At 41.5% G+C, this 26,893-nt stretch overlaps 3 protein-coding genes across 5 annotated transcripts in view; 1 reads left to right on the top strand and 2 right to left on the bottom strand.

The window, feature by feature from the left end:
- zswim7 (zinc finger, SWIM-type containing 7) overlaps nucleotides 1–26,666 on the top strand; it is a 39,072-nt gene extending 12,406 nt beyond the window's left edge. The window contains exons 5-7 of the mRNA XM_066696176.1: nucleotides 4,566–4,670; nucleotides 5,121–5,233; nucleotides 24,797–26,666. Coding sequence (XP_066552273.1) covers nucleotides 4,566–4,670; nucleotides 5,121–5,233; nucleotides 24,797–24,800 — 222 coding nt within the window. The 3' untranslated portion in view covers nucleotides 24,801–26,666. The remainder of the gene's footprint in view (nucleotides 1–4,565; nucleotides 4,671–5,120; nucleotides 5,234–24,796) is intronic.
- adora2b (adenosine A2b receptor) lies at nucleotides 6,455–20,394 on the bottom strand. The gene is made up of 3 exons (XM_066695753.1): nucleotides 20,300–20,394; nucleotides 19,180–19,743; nucleotides 6,455–11,316 (listed from the first exon to the last, which is right to left on the bottom strand). Exons 2-3 carry the CDS (start codon nucleotides 19,512–19,514, stop codon nucleotides 10,617–10,619), a joined length of 1,035 nt encoding a protein of 344 aa, XP_066551850.1. The 5' UTR covers nucleotides 19,515–19,743; nucleotides 20,300–20,394; the 3' UTR covers nucleotides 6,455–10,616.
- Nucleotides 22,270–26,893, bottom strand: part of specc1 (sperm antigen with calponin homology and coiled-coil domains 1) — a 69,221-nt gene continuing 64,597 nt past the window's right edge. For all 3 annotated transcript variants that reach the window (XM_066696174.1, XM_066696173.1, XM_066696175.1), the window contains 2 exons: nucleotides 26,661–26,720; nucleotides 22,270–22,781 (listed from right to left, as the gene is read on the bottom strand). In XM_066696174.1, coding sequence (XP_066552271.1) covers nucleotides 22,692–22,781; nucleotides 26,661–26,720 — 150 coding nt within the window. In that variant the 3' untranslated portion in view covers nucleotides 22,270–22,691. The remainder of the gene's footprint in view (nucleotides 22,782–26,660; nucleotides 26,721–26,893) is intronic.

Raw genomic sequence — 26,893 nt, forward strand, 5'->3', positions numbered from 1 at the left:
TGTTCAAACAAAAAAGCAAACTTGTTTTTATCCCTACTGAACATGGATATGTACATGGGAGCATAAACAGTTAGTGAATAACACATTTTGGTTAATTTTTGTATTTCATTCATCATATATTTACATATTTAAGCAATTTCAATTACAACATTATCATCATTATTTTCAAAACCTGTTTTTTGGGAAGGGTTTTAATTTTTGCATCTGGAGATGGATTTTCCAGAATCTTCTTTTTCTTTATGAACATGAGTTTATGAGTTTTAGAGACTTTCTTTCTCTTGAGCAATTTTAAAGTCCTTTTTTGTTTTGTAATTACAATTATTTATTTATGCTTATTTACTCCATGGTTTGGGAAACCTCAACCCTACTGTAATTCTCCTTATGCTCTCAATGTCTCTTGTTGCACAGCTGAACAGTGAGAGGGTTTTTTTGTGAAGTCCGTAAAAAAAGTTGTGTTAATTATTTACTATACCAGTCGGTTTTGAGACAAATTAAGAAAAATAGCTTCCAGAACACTGGTCCAGTACTAATGAGAGCAAATCATGCCGCTAGGTATGAGAGCCCCAGTGCGTTAACTCAAAGGGCTTGTCTGTCACCCCTGAGCACTTACATTGTACAGGAGACTTGTTTTATTACTAGTATCTGTGCTGAAACTGAAAGGTAATTAAGAACCTGTAATGAACCTGCCACAGACCTCATTTAACATGCGACGTACAAAACCAAATGGAGATGTTTTGAACAAGTTCTGGTCACAGAATCAGCTTCACTGGGAAAATGTCTAGACTTTTCAATCTGGCACTCTGATTGCCACCAACATATCTAAAGACCCTCAGGTGTTTGCATTTCTATTGCATGTATGTGACACTTCATAGTTTTACAGTGTTTCTGGTTAGGAAATCCAGGTGTCAATGTTTTATGAGGGGGAAGAAAAGGGGTCTAACGAACACAACTTCAGTCCACTCACACACTTCACCTCAGTCCTGTCAGCAGACAAAAGTTTTAAAGCTGAGTTTATATGGTGGTTTTGGTAGGTAAGCAGGAGTGTTGTACTCCCGTTTCTTTCCGGGAGGTATTATGTAACTTAGAAGTCAAATTGTTAGAATATTTTTTTGATTGACAGACAGAAGAGGAAAGAAACATATTGAGGAAATAGTATGTTTATGAATTCCACATGTAGAGATTTTCTGCTCAAAGGACATTAAGTGTTTGATTGCTTTATCTTGATATAGGAGACTGGCAACACAATTTCCCTTAAGATCACCTCTTTAACTGGAACTTCATTATATCTGCCAAAAAGACCACATTGTTTATGATAGATCAAGTTTAGTCAAGCTAATCCTTTTACTAATCAGAACAAATATTATTTAGTTCCTTCATCCATTGTAGAGTCCGGCAACTCGCAGATCAGTTACAATATTTAATGTGAATACACACACAGATATAGTTACCAAAGCATTTTAGTCTTGTTTGCTTGTGTAAATTTGTTTTGTTTAGTTTTACTTTGGGTGGAAAAAAAAATCTTTCAAAGCACAATGCAGATGTAAATGTTTTAGCCCTTAGGCTGAGCTCTTGTGTTGTGACAAAAGTTAATTTAATGCAAGGCTGTAGTGTCTGCTTTTAGTCCTGCGTCTTTTCTGATTCTGTGTTAACGACCACTAGTGCTTCGTGACTCATGATTGTCCGGCGATGATAACATCCTGTCTGGGCAGATATCTTAAGAGAGACTGGATGAATGCTTTAACATAATAAACGTCAGTTTTTATGACTTGAGTACTTCCTGTACTTCAAGTTTAGTTGTTTCCCTGTGCTATTTAACCTCTTTTAAAAGCTGTTATGACAAACCTGGGGTTCCTGGGAACTATATTAAGAATTATAAATACATGAGATCTGGAGAAGTTGTACCCGGAGTAATTTCCTAATAAAGATGTGTTGGCACTGCTGTTTGAGCTTCTTGCCTTTCTGTGAGCTCTGCAACAGATTACTCCTGATAGATGATCACCGGCTGGCCTTTTGCTTCTCATGAATAATTGAATAGCTTCCTACTCGAATATTAATGAATTTCGCCTTTTCACTAGTTGTGTTTTTATTTATCGTATGGATTTCAATACCACTGCCCTTGATCAGATTGTTTTTATTGGTTGATAAACAGTGAATCATAAAGTATTGATTAATCACCTACGCAATGTCCTAATATATTTGAGTGTGTGTGTGCATATGAACAGTTCAGTGTCTCTCGGCTCTGGGGCCAGCAAACCCTGTCAACCCTGCCATGTACCTCTCAGCAATAGTTAAACATTGAAAAAGCTGGAAGCTGGAACTCTTCACTTTAAACCCTTAAGTCCTGCACAAGTGGTTCAGTTTAGCCAGCTATGAGATTCCCCTGGGCATGCTCAATCTGCTTGCATGAGGCATTACAGAGTTTCCAGATAGGAATGGGCATAATTCTGTGTTTGAAAAGACACAATTCTCCCATTCTTTCTTTACTGTGAATCGGTCTGGTCTGAGAGAGAGAGAGTCCCAACCCCTTGCTCAAACCTTGATGTTAAACACTTGTTATATTTAGCAGAATTAAAGGATTACGATAGATAGATAGACACTTATTACTCGTGGAATCCTTTAAAGTCACATGACTCCCATATGTCTTGCAATAGGGAAGCAATGAACATTCCTCAAGTCAGGCTTTTCTTGGCTACCTCCATCCAAGCCTGTGTAATTATATCCAGGTAAGGAAGGGATTACAGAGAAGCTGTGCTACTTTCTGTTTCAAATACATTGTTTTTTTTTCCTCTAATTTGTTAGCCTTCTTGTGAAAAAGTAATCCCTTCCTCAGTGGTTCAAAGCAGCTTTTATTTTTGTGTTTTATGAGAGTAATAAACTTGAAAAAATTCAAGCAATGTTGATGAGGTGGTTTCCCAAGATCCAGAAACACAACGGAGCCCTTGTTCCTCCGTGTTAGTGTGAAAAATTACTGTTAGTGTGAAAAATTCACAGGGAAGATATGAGACTAATCCAGTTACACAGATAATGCATTCCTGAAGATTAACTTAATTGCTGACTGCAGTCTGAATACATTAGTTGTTGTGTACCATCAGTGTGTTATGCAATGTTGCGTGTGCCAAGGAAGAGTTGTGCAATAGGTTGTTGTCCTCTGTTGTCATAAGTCTTAATGAACCATTTTATTATAGTCTTTAAGTTGCAGACAGCTATATTGTTTTAGAAGTGGGGAAAATAAATGGATGTATACATGATTCTGTTCTGTAATCAACATGAGAGAGCATGTCATCAAAATGATTGAGGATAATCAAATAAATGAGGACAGTCCCCGACCGCATGTTTTTTTTTGTTGTTTTTTATTTAGTTCCTCCCTTTTTCTCGTTCGTTGCCTTCAAGACTCATCCGAGTGGTATAGTCTTTTGGAGCCGAGCACATCGCTGTTCTCTGGGCTCATCTGACCTTTCTGTTGGCCGAGAGGCGTGTGCTTCGACTGTCTCTGTTCTTGCGGTCTGTGACACAGCGCCGCTCCGTGCATGTGACCTGTGCCGAGACCACTCATATGGGCCCTTGGGTGCGTGATATCACTGGGGTCGGGGACACAGTATGTTTATGGGGCGGCGAAAGGGGCTTTAATATAAGGAAAAGTATTAAAGGCGGATGATGGGGTAAATACGCTAGATTTGCACGTGGCTCGTATAAGCTCCCATACAGTAAGTGTATTGTGCACAACTTTAATGGCTATTTCTTAGAGTAATCCTTTCCCATCTCCTCCTCTGGAGCAAGAGTCACCCAACCGGTCAGGAGTAATCCCCAGCTAACGGTAGCCAGAGTTCTGTTCTAGGCAACCAGCTGCCTCCCGTGTGCCGCGGTGGCCGGGTGGACTCGGAGACGGACCTTTAAAATAAAGTGGAAGGCGGCTGTTGCTGTGGAAGGCGGCTGACATAGCTTGGCCTTGCCATCAAACTCCCCCGGGTCATGAAGAACATTTTTCCCCTGGTCCCCGTGTCCTCTTTCACACCTTGCTGTCCACTGTCCGGCGATGGCAGGCAACAGCTGTGACCCCCCTCATCTTTCTTGACCCGGTGCAAAAAACGTCTTTAAAGATATAGCACTGCTCTCTCTCTCACAGACAGACAGACAGACACACTGACTCACTGAGAGACCTTACTTTTGGACACCAAAGATGGAGAAAAGCATAATTCAAGAAGATGTAACGCTTCATTAGCGGGAGAGTGTGTTTCTCTAATAGAAACTCTGTCGGGACAGCCACCAGGTCTCCACTGCTGTTAGGCACGGCTTAAATTTAATTGCATTTCTCAAGTGTTTGGATACTGATCCCATCGACTGGGCTTCAAAACCTGTACGTCTGAGGGTCGTCCACAGTGTGTAATATGCAGTGCTGGCTGGACTAGGTCAGAGTGGGAGTCAGGAATTGAGCATCGATAATCACAATGTGAAACAGAAAGCAAAACAACACATTATGTTTTGGGGTTTGACAGTGGTTTTTGTTCTTTATTGTGCATAGTACTGGAACTTTGAACTCTAACCCTTGTGTTTGGACCCCTCTGCAGGTGGTGGGAGGATCCGGGCGATTGTACACCTGCTACACTTCCTGCCATTACTGCCCATGCCCCGCGTTTGCTTTCTCTGTCCTAAGGAGAAACGACAGCTTGCTGGTAAATATATTTGACATCATCAGCCTGCTCTACCCCTCAGCTCACTGTGTGTTCTATCTCTTATTTACTAGGTTGTATGTTTATCTTATTGTCATTTGCACTTATTGTGTTTACTGTATTTTGTGAAATTCTGAAGAATGTTCCTTGAGATTGCTAAGGTGCCCCAGGTCAGGGCATGGTCTGCTAAGAGATAAATGATCACCTTACCGCAAGCAGGAGTACGGTTTCCTCTAGAGTAAGGTAATCAAATGTTTGACCACACTGTATGAGTCATAAAATCTCTTCAATTTAAGGTTTCAGATCTTGTCATATCAGATAATAAAAATAACTGTGTTGGAACACCATTTTTGGTTGGTTTACATGATTTTGGGAGGAAAAATTGACGTTTGTGAGACAACGCACAGGGTGTCAATCTTATCTGTGCACTACCGTCCGCTTCTCTGCCCACAGTGTAAACACATTCTGGCCACCTACCTCTGCCAGGCGATGGGGCTCTCGCAGGAAGCGGCGGTGACAGACCTACAGATGTCCGAGATCCTCTCTGGAAGAGCAGGCGAGGAAAGGTAGACATCTGATGCTGGGGGAGAACTGTTTTAATCTTTAATTTAAGATCAACATTTACTTTTGATTCTGAGTTACTTATGACGTCAAACATGCCGTTCCTCAATCCTCTCTCTCTCTACACCTGTTTGTTGTAGGTTTCCTTTAGACTCTGTTGGTTTGCTCATTTCTGTAAAGTTAGGGGGTGTGTGATGTGAGTTGACTTGGTGCAGCAGTTGTGGGGTTTTAGTCAAGGCGAGAGGGACAGAAAGAAAGTGAAAGAAAAACAATAGAAAGCGTTTTTTGTACACAGAGTACTGCAAGAGAGATGTGAAAAAGGAAGACAAACTATATTAGTTTGTTTTTTGAAGTGACCTGTCACTTTCTTGTCTGTTTCTATGTGGTCTGGGTCTCTGGTCAAAAGTCTGCAGCCTGAGGTTCATTATGACATAGTGTGTAGTACTCCTAAAATACACACACTTCATGTGTGAAAGAGGCTTGACTGGTAAGAAATAGTATTTCTTATACATGTATTTCAATGTCCGTTTCAATATACGTTTATACAAACACAAACCAGACAGAAGCCACATTGCACTTTATCATTTTTTTTATTGAATGTGGTGGGGATATATATCGTGTACGTCTACTACAGTGTTCAGAACAGTGTTCTACAGTCAGTGTTCAGAATTCGCATGTATCTGATACTACAGCCCGGCAACCAAGGCCGCCGATACAAGTATTATTTTCAAAAACCCGCTTCAACTGTGACCAGAGTGTATTGATATCTAGGCTTTTGGCTTTGGCTAATGTGGCACAACCCCTCACTTTACAGTGCTAATAAAACCATAAGACTCCCTGGATGTTAACAGACTTTTAAAATCTGCTCTGTTGTGCGATCCGTGTGCATCACGTGTTCATATTCTAATAGATGTATGTTTTCCCAATTACGGCACTTATTTTTTTCTTTAGACCAGATAAGAGTTTTGTCAATGTGTGTGTGTAGTGATTGGGGATTACTGATCTACAGCACAAGGTTGTTGAGATCAGTGGGAATAGTGTGTGTTACTGGTGACCTTCGTGGTCAGTCTTACTGGTTCTTGTAGGTTTGTCTTTGTTGCCACCTTGGTCTCTGGTGTACATATGTATATTGTTAAATGTAGGCTGCTCCGTTCATTTACCTTCTGATATACTGTCTACGTTGCATGTCGTCAAAGTGAAGTGGCTGGGGAAGAAATACAGACATGTCTATAAAACATAGCATTTAATAACAAAATAAGTCACCGTTACAGAGAATACAGTCATTACATGATGTATTGATATATCTGACAAAACACTGTGAAGCCAGTCAGTTTTAAGGAAATGTAACCTGTGGTGCTCTTAACTGTACAAGTGCAAAGTGTTAGTATCCTTCATTGAACAAACAACGTAACTTTTATGACTTGAAAGCTTCCTGTACTGAGTTTATGATCATTAAGCAATTTTGTCAGTGACACCAGCAATATTACAGATGGCGAAAATGTAGGCAAATCCTATGCAAATACAGATGATGAAATACAAAGTACATCCAATAACTGGAATGAGTCGTGAGTTGCAATGTTTTCACACACGTTTAGGGTTCGTGTTAGTTCCTGATGAGCGTCAGTGATGTACTAGGTTTTAGGGTTAGGATTCCTGTATCCCTTAGACTCATATTGATGTCAGGGTTATGTTTTGTGTGTGTGTGTGTAATTTGATATGTAGAATGGGTATAATGTAAAAAAACACTAACTACAAAATGGTTCAACTATAGATTAATCTGTATGACCATGGGACAATGGTTTAGGTTGGCGTGTAGTTTAATTCAAGCTTTAAGGATTCAGCTGAAGACAAAGCTTAGTAGGTTTGGTAAAGTCTGTCCTTGGTGGTACGGTTGAGGTGGAGATGTGGTTAATATTAGCCTGAAATTGAGGCTACATTTGCCAAAACCTGACTCTATAGAAACCTTCATGTCACCCTGACAGCACTCTCACCTCTGTGATGAAACCTAACATTGACCTGGATTGTAGATAGTCTCTGTAGTGTCTGCACTCAACTGGTAACAATAAATAAATAAATATGATTATTATTTTTTTAAATATATATTTTCTTGCAGCTTTGTTATGGGTGTAGATAGACAATTTGCATTAATAACCTTAACAGGACACTTTTCACTTGTGTGCTGTCACTCAAAGTCATGACTCTATGCTAGTGGCGAGCGCCGAATGCAGAAAGCGTGTCAGCGGGGGACTGTTATGGCCTGGCGACTCTCGGTGGGTTGGTTAAGTGGTCAGCGGCTGATAGGGCTCTCTGATACTGCACAGATGTACATCTGTTGCCGCATCTCCGGGGAGGACGGCTGTCACCTCTACAATCAGCGCGGCTCTAATTGAAGCAGATGGGTGAAGCTCTCTCAAATCATTCTAACCATATTGCAAGTGCTTTTAATTAGTATTGCAAATTATGAGTTATGGTCCGTTTTATGTGTCTGTTTAGCAGTTTGTGTCATTTGGTTTAATCAGTTCTGGAAGGTTCCGGTCTATTCAGAGGCAGAGCCGTGGATTGTGGCCTCACTGTAGAGGCTTTTCTGAGAGCGGCTTTATTTCCTGTTATTTTGGTCAAATTGATTTGAAGAGTACCTTTAAGCAATTCACTCAACAAAGGCCTTATTGGGGGAACTAACCAAGTCTTTTGGGGGTCTTCAGCCTGAGAACCTCAGTCCCAGAGGTTTTTTTTTTGTTATTGGGGAAGCAGCTGATTTTTGTTTTTATAAAGCCAATGTCAGCACAATGCATTTTCTGTTTTTAACACCCCAGTATACTGGGAGATATTAATAGCTATAGTGATCTCCTATGTTGCTCAATACATTGGTTGCCCAATCCAGCAATGATCTGAATGACTTGTAACTCGGTTAGTTATGCCAATAATTAAACTTTTTTTTTTTTTTTTTTTAATCAGACAAATCCAGACGGCCTCCCATGCTATTATTTGGAGATTTACTTTTCGGTGAAAAAGTCGGTGATCTCGGACGCCTGTAGAGCCAGTATCGTTAAAATTATTAGTTTCCCTTTTGGTGTAAGGTTAATTGGGCAACGTCAATTAGAAAGCAGGCACAGAGTACCAGAAAGGGAAGCAGGAAGCAGGAAGCACCAAACTCATACCGAGAACAGCAGGCCGCAAAATAAACCGTGTAGTCTTTCCTATTATTTATAGTGCGACTTGTCTGCGAGGGTCTTCCACCCAAATCTATGTTGGCATCTGAGACTGAGGGTTTTTTATCCTGTTTCGGTTTGGTTGATCTCATTTCACCGTCCTTTTAGTCAATCAGGGGGAAGGTTGTATTAAAATATTGTTTACAAGAAGTAGTTTGTTTGAAACGTTCATAACTTTTAAAATGCCATTCTAAAAATCATATACATGGCATGTGAGTACATATGAACGGGAACCTAGGCAGAACATTTAAGGTTTAAAGTTGTAGGTGTCGAATGTGAGAGCAGAAAAAACAAGGGCAATTGTGTAAGTTACTGTTAGAGCGGTTTGCTTGCAGCCCTGTAGTGAAATGTACTGTGGTGAACCTGGAAACCTTTGAAGTTTCAATGATAAATAGTGCTGACAGTAAAGCTCGAACTGAAGTAAATGGCAGCTGGGTTCTGGTGGAACGGGGGGTGCGTTCATGGGCTTTTGCCTACGGTGGGCAGGCAGTGATGGACACAGCCAAGAGGATTTCAGAGTAAGCTAATTATTGAATTACCCTGGCTTTATTTCTGAGACAGCAGACTTATTCTTGTGGTTAAAGATGCTTCCTTCACTCTCTGAAACATAAAGGAAACTACACCGGAAGAAGAGGTCTTTCCTTTATAACGCAGTGTGCCGTTTCTGCTTTGATGACAGTTTTGTTTATGTTTGTCACAACATTCATTTGAGAGAAACACATTCTGGATAAAATCAGAATTTGTATGTAAAGACGTGCAAAATGTGCTAAGTTTGTGCACATACTTAACCACACTTTGAAAACAAGGTTTTAAAGAAATATGTTTATATTGAAAACCTATTCAGTGGCTTCCATGTCACCCATGTCAATGTGTGTAATTTTTAGTTTTATTTTTAAATATATATATATTTACAAACATCCATTGGCCATTATGAATTTCTGTTCGACTGCTTAAAAAAAAGAAACCTTGTGAGCCTTGCACACACACTGGAAATGTCAAACTGTAGAGGGCATTGTGCAGATGACTCTTACATAGGTTTTCAATGTAGAGCCTTGAAAATTCACTGAGAAGAAATACACAGCTGCTATTAAAACAACAAAGCATTTGTTGCAAATTTTGTAACACCTGTTTTTCATTAAAAATGTGGTAACTACAAACCTTCAGGGGCATTTTATCTTTGAAGAAGACCGAGTTTGATCTATTTGTTAAATTCCATTATCACCAGTTCCCTTGCTTTGTGAAAGGGTAGAGATATTAAACACCCATTTGTTTTTTTATATTTTTTTTACATGTGGAAACTAGGCGTTTATTAAACTGAGGTTTTTGCTTGAGTTTTTGTGATTTCCAGTTAATGTTACTGCTGATGTTGATTTCTTTGTGGCATTGCTTTAGCTGGACTCTAGTCAAAAACAGGCGTTTAATTGATTGCAGATCCCAGTATACGGTGTCTAATGCTGTAATCTGGCTACCCTGGCTTCCAGTGGGATTTTTATATAATTTGATGAGTTGATGAGTAACAGCACAACCATTTTCTGCCGATGATTCATGCTCTGAGACCTCGCTGGCAGTGTAGGCTATGTCTGCACTAATACTGGTGCAACGGGCAATACCTATGACTACCCGACAATAGGATTCCAAGCTACCATTGAATTGTGGTGTGTTATCTCCATAATTCAATGTTATGACACCTCAGGACAATAAATAAGGAAGCAGATGGAGATTAACAATAAGACCACAAACAACAGACGATGTAGTTGGAAGAGAAGTTGAAGGCGTAGTTCTCTATGAAAGATTAGATAAGAAAATGACTTAGTTTGAATCATGACGTGAGGGCCATACGGGGGGGCAGGTCAATAACAGTTTAGTGAGTGTATGGTTTAATTTCACAGTACTGTATATATCCAGTTAGAACGTACATTTCCTTCACCTATACTGAGATTTAAAAAACAAAATCCTGAAACAAAACCAAACACCTGCATGCATCGTCCGTATTTAAACATCACCTGCGTCCATTCCTCAGCTGCTCTGGCAGTTCACAGTTCACACCCAAGAGCGGCCTTGTGCTGAGCATTTCTCCTCTTCCATCGCGGTACATCCCGGACTCTTTCTGCTGTAAACGTATCCCACCGCCCTCGCAGTGGCCTGAGGAGGAGTGTGGTAGAAGGAGCCGCCCGTACCACTATAGCAAGGGGTCGACGTTGGTGGCGGTGCTGCACTGGTCCCTGTGGCGCATGGTGCTGCGCATGCTGCCGTTGGAGCTCAGGTATAGCTCGTCCCGGCGGCAGAGGACGTGCTTGGACAGGATCTTGCGGAAGGTGTTCCTGAAGTCCTGTATCCGGTAGGCGTAGATGATGGGGTTCACCACTGAGTTGGCGTGGGACAGGATGATGGCCAGATACATGACGATGTCCGGCCGGTGCAGCTCCCCTTTGTAGAACAACGTCAGGCAGTTCAGGATGTGGACGGGCAGCCAGCAGAGCGCGAACAGGCCCACGATGATGGACAGCGACTTAGCCGCGTTGATCTCCTTCTGCAGGAGCCGCCGCGAGCTCTCGCCGTTCACGCTCTTCAGCTCGATCTGCCGCAGCTGTTTGCGGGCCACGATGAAGATCTTGATGTAGATGCCCAGCATGATGAGCAGGGGCAGCAGGACGCAGCCGAAGAAGTTGAAGTACACCATGTAGCTCATCTCCACCACGCTCTCAAAGTAGCAGTGCGGCTGGCAGTGGTGCGTGCCGTTGCTGGTGGAGTTGTTTTCTTGGCACCACTTGGCTTTCAAGTTCCATCCTAGGAAAGGGACGAGGCCAATGACGAAGGACAGGATCCATAGGATGGCAATGATCTCCCGGGCTCTCTTCCCCGTCACCAGCTCCTTGTATCTGCGGGGAAAAGTGAAAGACATTAGCGTGTGAGATATGTACCCGCCAACCTGACCTTTCTCGGCTGAATTAAGCACTTTTTCCAACAATGTTTTTTTCCAAATGTCACCTCAGCCCACCTGCACAGAGCAGCCCCTTTACTTGTAACCGCCATCAGCATTTCAGTGATCTCTCATTACTTTTCAAGGCCAAAGGTCAAAGACTATGAATGCATTGAAAAAACCTAAAAAAACAGCCATCACATCAAAGTAGCCAAGTAGCAGTGTAACAGTAGCCTGTTTCTTTACCACAAGGATGTTACAAAACAGTATAATCTTTCTTTCTTTTAATCGTGAGCTTATTTTGTAGTAGGTCTTTGTATTTTTTCAAGTTCTTCACATATCATCTGCTATGTTTAGATTTAATAGAACATATAAATAGGTAGGATCTTTTCCCCTGTGATTCTCACAAGTCGGTTTTCTTATTTTCATTGATTCAAATGTGCTACTTAAGGATTCAGAAGAAAAGGATAAATGTTTCGCATTGGTTTCAAATCATGAAGTAGTAGTGAACTCTGGTATGATAGATGGGGATGCGAGTGTATTCTCAGATAGTAAATGCTCCTCTGCATTCCAGTTGAGCTGATGAATGTGTTTTACAGTCAGGAGTTTAAAGACGAGAGTCATCTTGTCTCAGTCTTAGTCTGGTGAAGGCATTCCTTTAATTTTTATCTGAAAACAGCAGGAATGTTACCCTTAAGTTGAAAACACACCACGATACATGCCTACGGTGCCTCTGGGATATTTTTGTTCGAACTCGTTTCAAAAAATAAACTTCAGCAATGAAGATTTTCACATGCATTCGTTTCTTGCTCAATATAAGCTTTGTGAATTAATAAATAAGTTCAATCACTGGACTATTGATCTTCAATACAATTACTGGAGGAATGAACAGAGCGTTGTCATTTTTATTGAGCAGAGAGTCAGACCGTCTAATTGAGCCACTTGGGAACTACACAACTAACACCAGTACAAAGTAGGAGTGCTTTTTTAGTGCACCACGGGGACACATTTAGGAGGTGTTTAAAACCAAACCATAAAAATGCTTATTTTCTTTAGCCATTCGAATTTTGTACAATAAATATTTATTGTGATTGAAAACATTTGATTAAAGGTGATGAATTCATTCACAGTACACCTCTCAACACATTTGTAGCTACAAATTGTGTCTTGAGCCGGTGTGATGTAGCTGTCGAATCATTGTTTACAGTGTAAATATTAATTGGATTTAATTCTGTTGTACTTAACGCATGTGGTGCCAAGTGGCCATGCTTCCCTGTATGATAAACACTGTGAGAATTACGGAACCTGGTTTCAGCCTGAACCTGAGATCAAGGTCACGTGACCGTTGAGCCACACATGCTGGGTTACTACACTGAGCGGTTTACTAAAAATACACCCCTCTCACCCAGGTCAAGGTAAGGCCTGCTGTGAAAACTGTAGTGTTGACAGGTCACATGCACCTCCCAATATGATCTTTTTACAGAAATCGGTTAGGAGGCCTGTCAGTGGCATAACATCAACCAGTTATGTGTTATTGAATTATTGACTGAAGTCTCAAACCTCAAACACTCCTCTAACAAATGTGGCCCGAGCAAATATCGATTCATTTTGCGTCCCAAAAATCCCCCATTTATTTGTATGACGGAAGGTGTAAGTTCTCTCTACAATATTTCTGAAGTAAACTGTGAGCAGTGATTCGAGACTCGTAACGTTATAAAAGTGCAATTTAGTTAATGAAAAAATTATAACTTTCACAGTTGCTCACCACATCTATCCTGAAGCACAAATCCCTCGTTTATAGACCCGAGAATTGATCTTTAAAACCCTACTTTATTTGTGAAGTGAACAACTCAGCAGCAGGTCTGGCAAGCCGACGCCGTGCCATGCCCTCACCACCCTGGCTGAGTCACCGTACTGAGCCTTTCTTTCAGCACTTCCTTGTGAGTAAAAAAAGACAAAGATTAAAGAAGGGAAGAAAGCTGTGTCTCAGGGGGTTATTGTATTATTTTCTGAAGTCTCTTTGTCTCCACTTTGGAAAGCCACCCTGCACAATAGTGTCACTCTTCCTGGAGAATCAAGCTTATCCGACACTTTATTGTGAGACTGAGAAGGGCTAATGTGAACCACATCACATGGCCGAACAATTGGTCAATCTCGTATTGGGGGCTTTCCTCCTGTTGTCACCTGCGCTCGTTTCAACAGATGTAGAAATCCAATTGTCATTGTGATTCATATACAGCAGCTTAAAAAAAAAAAAGAAGTCCTCAGCTGCACTGCAAGTTAAGAGGATGTTGCTTTACTTCTGCGGGAAGTGGGCTTTTGCAAAACAATGTAATATCCCTGTGGAGCTGGACTTTCTGAAGGCTGAGGGGTTGTTTTGTAGGGTTTGAATTGGATGGAGAGAAAAAGGATGCTTGTGTTGGGAGAGATGGGGCATCAGAGTCTCCCGGCACCAGGGTTTTGTGATTAAGGAGCACCTTAACCTTCACAGTCTTACCTTTGCTATGTTTTTTAGTATGTGGCACATGACCCTTACCATAAATAACATGCAACCTCATGAGATAATCGCTGTTGTACTAATGAGCCATCTGCAGCCCCCTTGCCTATGTTGCTCTCAGATGTGGAGGGACCACTCTCCCCGCTTCCCGGGTTTCTATGGTGATGTCTCACTTCGGCCGCAGCCTGGCAGTTAATCATTGCGCCGGACGGCTATTTAATGAAGCTGCCGGAATTCGCTCAGAGGCCGGTGAATGGGCTGAATGGATTAATACTGGGGTGACAACAGCTCACTGGCATGCCATCTCACACTCTCACAATCCCATAATCCCATTTATAACACAACTGTTCTCCTGCTTCCGCCTGCGCCGCGGACCTTGGCAGCGGTGCTGTAAATAAAGCTGCGGCCGTTAAAGGAACAGACTTGTACTTTGCAGGGTAATAATTGTAATAATTTGCAGGGTTAAGAACAGGCAGCCGCAAGACATAATTTTACTTCCTATCTACTTATTTACACATTGTATATCATTTTTTATTGTACTACAACAATGGCCACCAGTATGCGCCACTGTTTGAGATTGTTCACACGGTCTCTGAGGGAGAGATTTGTTTTATCGTTATGTCAACAAGACCATAATAAAGTTGTCCTCCTACCATGTTTGAGGCTTTTTAAATATTGACATAATAATAATAATAGAGTGGCACTTCCCGGCAACAAGGGTAAATACTGTTCTCCAGTTACCCGCACATGACAAGATTCAAACTATTCCCCAGCGTTGTGCCTCTTAAATTCTGAACTGTTCCTAGAATTGTTCATTGGAATATTAAATGGGCTTTAATTAATGTAGCATAGATGTGTTTCTCTCATCTCTCTGTGATGGACAGAGATCTTAGCTGCTTGTCAGAAAGTCCCACTAGTTAACGGTCATTAGTGTGCAATTCTCTGCAGGCGTTTGTGATGGAGAGCCGCGAGGTTTTCGTTCGAGTTCTGTGGAAAAGCCTTTTTTACATATGTCTTTTTTAGCAGAGTCAGGAGGCTGGCCAGTTTGGCAAAGTGCAGGATCTCTGTGGAGGAGATGAAAGGAGAGGGGCCTGGGAAAAATACGGGATGCCGAGACAGAAAAAAAAAAAAAAAAAAAAGGCTAGCATATCATGTCCAACACAGCTGTTAAGTACACATCCACACCTTGTTTTCACAGGAGCCACTGCACACGATTTTGACAACTCCTTAGACATACTATACAATTCATGCAAACTGGAAGGACTAAAATCTCAGTGATATTCCGAAAGTCTCCAATATATACTTTATAAAGTTATACTCTTTATTTCTGAAAGTGGTGTATTTGATTTCACCTCATAATAGTTTCATTTTAGTTTAGTTTAGGTTCCCCTTAACTTGCAAATGATCCTTTTAAGTCCAAAACATTGTAGTTATTTTGTAAACACTGGTTTATTATGGAAAACAAATACAGGTTAACCCGGAGCCTAGAAAAGAGCTAAGGATGTGAGTTGGAGAAGCCTTTTTGTGTCTTCAGATAGACAACAGGTTGCAGTCTTATCTATCAGAAGTGATTACATCTCATTGAAATACATTTGTACAACATAGTTTACCACATGCATAGTAATTAACAGTGTTTGATGTGTTGATTGGTGCTGGACAGCATTCTTCAGGCAGCAGATGTTTATCAAAGACATTTTTTTAAGTCCTCAACCAAATACCTGAGCCCCAAATCACAAAACCTTTAAACTGTTCAACTGTTTAAGCTGATTGAATATCCTAGAAGGCAGTAGCTGATTGAATTATCCTAAAGATTTGAAATAACCAAAACACACAATCCAGGAAACAGTTAACCTAAGAAACAGGGTAACATGACTTTGGTAGATCTTTATAGCATCCTGAGTATGAAACTACAGACCAAAATGCTTTAAGAAACCACTACAGCATTACTATGTCACTACGTTAGATCTGACTGACTTACTGAGGAGTGGGGGGGAGCTTCAAACGACAAACTTGATGGCCCACTTTTCTTAATCAGAGAAGAAATCGAGTCTGTCTCTTCGAATGGCCAAGGGGGAATCACCGTCTGTGACTGTTATGACAATCAATCAATCTCTAATAAAAAAAACAGACCCATCAGCCATGGCAGGCTTATTAAGATGCTGAGGAAACCAGCTATATGAGTCTAGAGTTATTGCCTCTGCTTGTATTTCTCATGGGAGCATCCATGTCCAGCAGGTTTAAATCTTAAATCCTGGAAGCAGCTCTTGCTTAACATCATGCCAGGGGAATTGGATAAAGTTGTTGACCAGTCTGCTTTTGAGGAGGAGGGCCCATGCTGCTGACTGTAGAGGCTGATGTCGAAGGTCACATTAATACATAGATATAAATATGTAACGGCTCCATTGTGGTTTATTTATTTTCTCTCTAGCTCTAGTTAGATATATACCAGTTCCCCACATCAAAAGGGTGTTCTTCTGCAAGGACATCTTCTACACTTCTCATATTTGAATAAGCTCTTTTTGCAGCAAAGAACATTTTCATAGTCACATTCTCCACGTGCTGCTGTTTTGGGTGTATTGCCTCGGCCTGAACAGAAAGTCTGAGGTTTTCTTATATTTCCTGTTTGGTGTAAACACATGTTTTTCATAATAGGCTGGTTTCCTTCAACCTCTTTGCAGGGTGAGGAACTAACCCTACAGCGAAATGAATTACTATACAGGTCTGTAGACTCTCAGATGTTTCAGAGTAATCCTCAAATGATACCACATGGCATACAGACTGTGAATATGTAAAACATGCTTTTGAATGATGTGAATTTGGAAAGTGAGAAGGGGAGAAAAATAATTTGCCCCAGTAATGAAGAGGATGCTTGCTTATTGCTTGAGAGTTCACTGTTCGAAACTGAGCTATAGTCACTCCATTGTAGCCATCTCTGATTCAGAAGAATAAGTGTCCGTAGGTTTTAAAGGTGTTAAGCTGCATAAAGAGCCAGTGCAATTATATTGAGCATTTAAATAAATACACAAAGTGATACTGTTTGTGGTGATACGCACTACCAGGAATCACAACGGCCACAGCAGCGGTGAATAATTAACATCTGCGCAAGGTCTCTGTCTGCGGTTGTAGTGTGAATGGACAGTAGATTCTTGCAGTACTGTACTGTACAGGACGAGGGTGTTTCAGAGTGTTAGCATGTCTAAACTGAAGACATACTATGAAAAACTATATTAATAAAAAAAGTCTACTAGTCTAGCACCAATCTGTATGTCTTTGTTTTACTCTACCAAAGATATTATATTTGCATAAATAACATACAAATAGCACAAATTTGTTAGTGAAATCTGTCACTGTGACTGTGCTTTGAAGCTGCACATTAATCCTTCTTTTTTGTTAATTTCTTTTTAAATATAATTTTGTAGACTTGGCAAAGTCTTTGTACAGTGAGGCCATGTCCAAAATATGATAGTCTCATCTTTAGAGATCCTTTCCGTGTATGCGCCAGCTGTTTGGCACCACTGGGGGTTGTGCAGGGATTGGACTAAGATGATTGGAAGAGTTCTGGGATTTGCACACAATATGTGACTTGCACCTGTATATGTACCTCTAAGACTGACATTACCTCGCATGATCTGCTTGTACATGGCTCTGGCACAGTTGGTTATTTGAACTCAGTGTTGACAGGGGTGTCAGAAAAATGTACTGGCTTTGACTGACAGGCATTGCGTTGATGCAAAACATTACTGTTTCCCTCTTTTGTTTAAAGTGTGATAACTGAGCTGTAACAACTGCTTTAAGTGGCCTTTAGTTAAGTCACCTGTGCTTCACAATGCATTAGCAGTTAATAATAATAATAATAATAATAATAATGATAATATTATTATTATTATTTCCTATTATGGATTCAAATTATTCAGTGAGGAGTTGTCTCTAGGATTACGCCACATGACAGGAGGATTCAATTAATTCAATTTCAGAGGTTAATATTAGAGCACAGTGGCTTTACTGACATTATATCTTTATATTACATTATATTGGTATCTCAAATGAATATAACATCAGTAACATTTTCAAATACAAATAAACAGATGTATCTACAGTTTTAATTGGAAGTCCTTCATTCGAAACTAATATTTGGTCGTTTTGACGAACAAATATGTATTAATTGTAAATTTCCAGGGTGTGTTGAACTGTGACTCGCACCAGATCTCTGTTCAGTGAATTGGGATACTGCCTTCTGAACTGAACACGGCAAATAAGTAGAGTGCAATTATCAATATATATGTCCAACTAAATACCATTGTTTACACATGTAAAGATTACGTTACGTTATTAATGAATTATGCGCAGCGAACTGACGCACATTTAAAGGCTACATCTGAGAGTCTACAGACCTGTGTTTACACCCAACAGGAAATATAAGAAAACCTCAGACTTTCTGTCCAGGCCGAGGCAATACAATATGTAACAATATTGTGCTGGAAATGATGGGAGGGCAATTTGGGAAATGAAGAAACACAACCGAGTCAAGTATTGTAGAAATTGTAATTGAAGAAGAAACAAAAGTTGACCGAATTGTATAGAGCAGATGAATCCGGCTGAAACGAAATAAGTGAATTCAGTTGTATTTGATACGAGCTCGATCGCACCCTGCCCTTTCCAGGGACTTCCTTTTGCGCACAAATCCTGACATAAGAAACAGACTGGAAGTGTTGCATCCGGGCTGTCAATCTTGAGTTACATCACATGTTTCAACAGCGTGGCGCCGTGTTACTGTGATTTTAAGCAAGTCATTGAATGAAGGATACTCTATATGTGGACTTTATATTACACCTTTGCTGTTTGACATATTTTTCAATGTTTCTTACTGAAACGGGCAGTGGTCTATAGCTGGGAATTGGGAAAAAAATACAGTGAAGTGGATCACTAAACCAAACTGCGGGTGAAGAGGGGTGTATTCACAGACGGGGGAGATGACATAGCTGTCAAGTCGAGCAGATGGCTTTATTACTTTGTGACCTAATGGCATGTAATAACATGTAATAACATGGACAGGGTACTACCTGTAGTGCAGCCCGCCCCGCCGCGTCGCCTCTGCTGCGTGCACACATTCACAAAGCAAGGACTGCTGGTTTTACCAACAGCAATAGTAATGCGTGCTTTTTGGGTGTATTTAGTGTGATTCCTGCTGCTTTTGTTGTGGTGCAAAATAGTTAAGCTGATGCCGGCCAGGGTATTCAAACCTGCACCCCTTGATCTCTTGAAAACCTTTTAGTCGCACCAGTTCGTGTAAAATAAATCGATATATAAATCAATGCACTGCCTTACCTCAGTGGGATTTTGACGGCCAGATAGCGGTCGATGGCCACGGCCAGCAGGCTGAAGATGGAGCTCTGGGTCAGCACCAGCACGAAGCAGGCCAGGAACAGGCAGCCGTAGAAGTCCGACTGCAGCCCGATGCTGATGGTGATGGCGAAGGGGATGGCGAGGCAGCCCACCAGGATATCGGCCACCGCCAGGGACACCAGGAAATAGTTGGTCGCGGTTTTCAGGGTCGTGTTGATGGCCACTGCCCAGCACACCAGGACATTGCCAGAGATGGCCAGCACTGCGATAATGAGCTCAATCGCTATATAGACCGTCTGCATGCCAGATATGTACATGCCAGAGAGGAGGCTTTCGCTTCTGATAAGGACCGAACAAAACAAAAAAAGGAGGAAGAAATCACATCGGTCGAGACAACAAGCCCATTGTGCTCCAGGGAAATCCCTCTTGCCTGCATCCAGGGGAACATATAACTGAAGCTGGACAATCAATAAATTGAATGTGAAGAAGTTATAATCCAGCGGGTGGAAATTTCCTGAAAGTTGTGTCCATCAGAGCAGCGGTCATCTGGAAGGCAATGGAGGAGAGAGATTGAGGACCAGCGGCGGACACAGACACAGTCTCACACATTCATCACACAGGGAGAGGGACACACATGTAACACATTCATCACACAGGGAGAGGGACACACATGTAACACATTCATCACACAGGGAGAGGGACACACATGTAACACATTCATCACACAGGGAGAGGGACACACATGTAACACATTCATGAAGAAGTTTTAGTGCGCGTTTTGAACTGTTCTGTATCCGCCCATCAGTGTGTAATGAGGTGTAATCAGATGTGGATGAAACGCATATACAACTCTGAAGCTGCATATTACTCATAAAAACTAAAACATAAAAACCCTAAAGTTGTTGAGCGAAAGAAGTAACCTGCGAGGATGACGGACACACGTGTTGTTAAAGATCATACAATATGAGCGTCTGCTTGGCTATAGGAGTGAAATATTAAAATCCACTTTTGGTTTATTGCGTCTATCGAAAGAGCAGACAGAAAGTTTGAATGTGTTAAGCGGATAGCATGTGAATCCGAGCTACACAGGGAAGTTGCTTACCTTTTCATCAAGATGAGGAGTCGGTGGTTTCGCTGTCTTACTACAGAGTTACTCCGCCGGGGCTCCTATGTGCACATGCTGCTGCAGCCGCGGAGTCGCAGCGTGTGATTTGCGCAAATGTCTTTTCAAAGCGCCGAGTCGGCTGCGCGTCCGCCGTAACCCCGCCTCTTTATTCCAGCCCCGCTTTATTATAGCGGCACAGACCGGTTCACACAAGCACCGAGATGATGCTTTTAAAAGTGAAACACGCAGAGATGCCATGCCGTCTGCAGCGCATTAATCCAAAACTGAATTGTGCTTATTAGGTCTGGTGTTCACATTCCTGTTGTTCTGGATATTTTTACTCAAAGGACAGAAGCCTTTGCAGTCATTTTAGTATTGTAAGCCCAAATACATGTACATCCTTAATCAGCTGATCTTTAGGAGTGATTGTCAACCGTTTGTCATTAACCAATTTAAAGTGGGAACTTGTTTGCCTTATTTTATTGTGCCCTTTTTTAGGTGTTGTGATCCACTCTTAAGCCCCTTGCACACTTCCATCCTCTGTCCATGTCCACTGTACCGTTATTGAAGGAATTGCTCAGTGCCTTTTCTCTTGCTCTACCCGGGTCAGTACTGCCTGTCTGACACTTCCTGAGTGGGCCCACCTCCTCTAGACCCGGGACTGGTCGTGCCTGACCCGTTCACGCTAGTGGAAATCATAACCCAGGTTGCTCAAAGGTGGGCCGTAACTCGTGGAGAGGACTTTACAAACAAGGCTCATTGACTGAAGTGCTTCTCTTGTTTCAGGAGATGAAATGACTGAGACTACTCAAGGTGTGAACTCGACTGTTGCAAAATTGCAGTGCTCTCTGAACCAGTTCTCGCAAGTAAAACTAAAATAAACGATTTAACACATTCCTTCAGTAGATCCAACAAGACGCTGATAAAGACTGGAACACTCATCACAGGACTGTGCTAATATATAATTAGGTTTCTTAAACATAGTTCTGTCTGTTTCCTCGTTACAATATGTCTTTGTTTGGGGGGCTTTCTGCTCTGTGCATGCTGGGGGATTTGGCATGAGCTGGTGCTTGTGAGCTGCAGTTGGGAAGTGCTGTGTGGGGGGGGGGGGGTGAGGAATGGTGCGTTCCCAAGTGTGCGTTTGATTTCGACCGACACGGCTCGCTCAGTGATGTTAAAATGTGCAGATTCTGTTCTTTGACATATATACATACTTAAGGTGACTTAGCATTAAAGATTTTCTGTCTTGATTTATTATTATTATTTATTCATTAGCAGATACTTGCCCTTAACTTTCCACCCTAATGTTATGAGGAGGTGAGGAAACTATTTGCTTCAGTATATATATTCTTCTCTTGTTGAATCATTCTTGTTGAATCACCAGAGGCGCAAATTAAATTCAGTTAAGGTAACATCATAATTTCCAGACAGACAAATGTAATGGCATGAATTCTAAATCACAGAGAATAGTTTCCATTAAGACGTCCAATAAAACACACTCCGAGTAATGTACATGTGTGTTTTTTCCCCTATTTCTCATCAGAGATCCCATTATAGAGCTCTTCTGTGTGGCAATCCAATTACCAACACTATTTATTTTATTGTTTAATTTCTCGTTGTGGTATCTTTTCCCACTGCATTAGAGAAACAGATTTGTAGCTCCAATCAAGTGCCTGAATGTGCATCTCGTTTCTCAGTTCACCAAGTTCAACGTGCTAAACAAGGTCCACATCCGTAGTGTTAGTGTTTCAGTGAAGAAGCTGGGGGTCTGGAATGTGTTGTCTTGCTAAAGCGCTGTACGGTGTCATGCATCAGAGGTCGCTGTTGTGTATTTATATTCATCTTAAGTGTTGAGGACAGCACAGTCATACTTTGCCAACTGAATGCATACACTGACACTGGCTCACCCTCCCATGACTAAAACAGACCCCACGGAGATGACAGTAAACAGAAGACACACACAGCAGTCTGTTATTCATGTTTTAATATATTTAGATTTTGTAACAGTACAATGTTATAAATAAATATACGTCTCTCATGGGAAACAGCTGATAAATAAAGCTGCAAGTCAGTGTCCCAATGATGGAAACAGCCTGGCATTACACTCCCCTAAAGTAGTGCGTTCCTTACAATCGTAAAGCTTAAAACAGTTTCAAACTAGTGTTGCGAATGCCTCTTAGTACTGCGTGTCAAGTCAAGTGTTGTGTTATTTAAACTCGTGGGTGCAGAAAACCTTTACCCTGAAACTCAAAGCAAATACATTCTCTCAAAAAGGAGTTCACAAGACAGAGTTAATGGTGAACTTGAGTTTGCTCCAAAAGGCAGTGGGGGAAGCTTGGCCTCGTGTGAAAGTGCCGCCGTGCTCGTGCTCGGGCCGGGCCGGGCCTCCTCAGGTCTCAAAGTACTTGTAGATCTGCGCCACGTACTGCATCACGCTCTGCCAGTCGGGCCGGTCCGTGTGCATCAGCTCATTGATGTCCTGCGCGGGGCGAGAGATGAGAGATGAGTCAGTCTGTGCTCGTACTGTAGAGCAGTATAGTGTGAAAGGAAAACATTCTCGGGAGGCAAATTTAGAGGAAGTCATCTCAGTGAGTGACGCACTTTCCAATCACTGTGCTTTAGCCTCAACGTGACTCTTCACTTGCATAATAATACACCATGTGGTTTTGTTCCTAATGCTTTTGTCATCCATAAAATGATCAGTTGGCGATTTAATGAAGGAAAAGGTATTAAAGGCATATTATCATTCATAGATGTGATGATAGTATGAAGTACGATTATCGTATATTGCGTTCTCTATCTGTGAATATATATTTTAAAATCAGATGAACTATAGAAATCTGGTCTTGTGGTGTAATAGCTGCTGGAGTGAACAGCAATGTTGTGTCAGCTAAAACTGGGATCAATACCCTTCAGAATAATATGTCCCTTAAGGGAAAGAAGACCCGAGAGATTGTTTGACTCGAGTGCTGAGTTGTTTCGTTGCACGTATATTATCTGTACCTCAGGCTGCCTGTGTTCATTGTGACGGACTGTTTAATTCACTCCCTATTGCTGATGGAAATGAATGCTGGCCTTGATTGTGGGAAGGGCTGTGCCAGTGCTGACATGGTGTTGCCAGGGTCCGTTTCGGGCCGAGCTCATTCAGAAACTGGGCTCGGCTGCCAGGCTCTTTCAGATTATGCTTTTTGTGAATTCAGACAGGAAGGCGCAGCGTGAAACAGTACCAATAGGAACAGTTTGGAGTTTTGGCATCTTTTTTTAGGCTTCATTCCCATCTCAGCATCCACCTGCTGTTTCACAATTAAGTTACTAACTGGGGTGTAAAATAATTGCAGGGAATATTGAATATCCCTATTATTGTCTACAAGATACTCTAGATAATATCACAGACAATCAGTCCTCCTTCTCTGCTCCACTTTGGAGTAAGAGACGACTTCTCCACAGGTTTTGTATATATCCTCTACACACAGTATGTAACCGATTTCTGCTAGAATTGTATTTTCTCAAATGATTACTAGGGTTTCATTTAAAAATACAGCCCACACGGGGACTGGTGCTTCGATTTTCGGATGCAGTAACTGCGCTGATGTAATTTCGGTCACCAAGTGGTACGTGAAGCCACAGCTACACCACAGTTATGGTCAGATTTGCACTATTTTACTCAATTATGTTTTTATAAAGTGAAATTACACACCCTGGGCTGCGTGCCAACACACTGTCACCTCAAACTACTACTTTGATCTGAACTTCTGTTCCCTGAAATCACAGCATTGATTGGTTTGTTTTTTTACATTTGTGAGGTAAAATGACTGTGACATGATCCTGTGTTTTGTTCTCACTATCCTGTATACATACAGCTGTTGTTTACAGGGGCAGCTGTTGGCTTTAAACTGTTTTTAACCACAAACATCTAGATTTAGCTTATGCAGTTGTTGTCCTGGACTAATAAATACATGTATAAAAAAGAAAAAAAAAAAAACCTTTCTAAAGGTTTTAAAGTGGAAATCTAGAACAACCCTTTAATCTTCTTTAGGAGCTTAATCTGCGATGGCCACGGGTGTCACATGCTTTTGAAAACCTCCATCAGAGAAGTATGTGGATTAAAGCATTGTAATGCTGTGCTGGATCCACAGGGCTCTTAGATCACTGGTGTGATTTACAGGTTGCTGGTAGATATTACATAACATGTGCAGGGTTTCAATGAAGATGTGGGAAAGAAAAAAACTCTGTCCTCCTGTCTTGGAATTAAGACTATATCCCCAAAGTAAATAGCCCTGAAGAGGATGACTATCTCTTTCCAAACTCAGGTCTGGAGTTAATGGAATCTGCTCAGGAAACTTGTCTGGTCTTGACAGTGCAGGCATTGTTCGTCCTGGAAATGTTCTTCCCCGCCTTTTCCAGTGAATTGGGTTTGTAGACACAGTATTGAGATAGAGGCCATAACCACTGCTTATACACTAATCTATCGCTCTTTATATGTGGCTCCTGCAGGTGAACTGGACTCAGAAAGGCCACGGTTGGAGAAGCTTCGCACCACAGCCTGACGTTTAAGGAGCGAGAGATGTTGGAGAACAGCTGACAGCCAATCTCAGAGCCCAGGCTCGGCTGAAACCACCAAAACCCACTCTGCAGCCCTGATCCTGAGCCACACAGGAGCATCTAACTGGTATTTCTTACAAATGAAAACACTTAGAATACCTGGAACAAGAAACGTGGCTAATCGTCTTTGTTATTGGCATTATTTGTGTTGTTGCTATTGAATACATATTGCACAGATCGATATCCGTGTCATAAAGATTAAGTACCCAGGGTTGTGCTTTGTATGATCTGATAAAACATTGCCAGACAGCCTGCTCTGACTGCAGGATGACCTGTTGCTCGTACTGCAGTTTCTGAGGGCATCTCATGACCCGATACTCAAGATCCAAGGGTACTGGTTTTCAGTTAAAAACCTTTCACTTAATTTTCACATTAAATCTGCAGCTTTTTATGAATTCGACCCAAACGGGGCAACGGATGTGAAGTCTGTACAAGAGCTATTCTGTACCCTTCTGATCAGTCGTGTACATGGGATGCCTCAGAAGGAAGACTGAACTCTGTATTCAATGCATGTCATCCGCATACTTAAAATGCATCGGGAGAAAGTAAAGAGAAACATCTATAATAACATCACCGTTAGCAGCAGACACCTGCCTGCCAGGACGGGTAAAATATAGGCCGGTCCTGGAGCCGGAGAATGATGCCACTGCAGCGCGCCTGATAAATGAGCAGACATGCTCCGCTCAGACCATCTCCCACCTCCTTGGTATGCGATGAGAAAACTTAACATCGTTCAACAATGAAAGAGCTCGTTTAAATGTCAATTGTAAAGCTGGCATTAATAATAAATGGGCTTTTGAATTTTAACCCAACCCAGGATAAAGGCATCCACCCACTTATTATTTTAATCGATTCAAATTATCTTAGTGAAACAGAAAACATCACCTGTTTAGAAAACATTTCACTAAAGAAAAACTGGGGGTTTGTTTTCTGGAAAACACAAGTGCTTTGGTTAATTTGTGCTAATGCTTATTATTATAATAAACTATGAAAACCCAAGACTGACTTATCAGTATGTTCTCATATAAATCAAACACCATATCCAGCTCTCTATGCTAGTAAATTATTTTTGAATTGTATGTTTTTTTTTTTTTTTTTACATTTTCCATCTGGAAGATGTTTTCCCCTTTGAACAGGATGCATCTGAGCTAAATAAATTACTTTCGGGGGATGAACTGCTCTGTAGAACAAAGATGCAAGGATATTTGTACATCTGCTGTGTGTTTGTCCCCTGTAATTATTCTGATTTATCCCCCGAGAGGGGACAGGGACAGAGCCCGTGTCAGTGACCTCCAGGAACCACAGACCTTCACATGAGGAACCTTGAACCTAAGGGGCCTAAGTGTGGCTCATTCAGCGTCACACCAGTTCCCATGAACTCTGCATGTTGTGAATGGTTAAACCTCGGTCACGCCGGGAAACAACAGAACCCTGTCAGAGTGTCCTGGGTTAGATCACCCCTCTTCCTTTTGTACAAAAACAACAACACTACAGCACCAGGTCTTTAAAGCTGAGAAACCCTAATCCATTACATGTGTTTAAGTGTTTAGATCACATCTCTACTGAGGATTAAACTCAATGTGACAAGTGACAAATTAATGTTAATAATATATAAACTATATATTCCTCCATAAAATTAGCCTGTGGTACAACTCTACTCATCATGGCTGTACACAGTATCTAACATGGGTCAGTGTAGGGGCCCAGTGCTGGGGTGACACACATGTGGGTCAGAGCAGAATCGAGTTGGACTCACCAGGGACGGCTTGATGCCCACACTCTCCGCGGCCTGGAAAGCCAGGGTTAAATTCCTGCCCTGTGAAAACACAAACGTGATTTATTGCCCACCGTGGCGGGTCTCCTCCGGTGGGTCCTGAGGTATTGGTTCAGCTGAACGCTCAGTCAAGCAAAACCAAGGAGCCAAGAGGGGAAATAAAACAACTCAATCTGACATATAAACTCCAGAACAACAATCTCATCAACTACATC

This window comes from Amia ocellicauda, chromosome 22, assembly GCF_036373705.1.
Source record: "Amia ocellicauda isolate fAmiCal2 chromosome 22, fAmiCal2.hap1, whole genome shotgun sequence".
In the NCBI taxonomy this organism is placed as follows: Eukaryota; Metazoa; Chordata; class Actinopteri; order Amiiformes; family Amiidae; genus Amia; species Amia ocellicauda.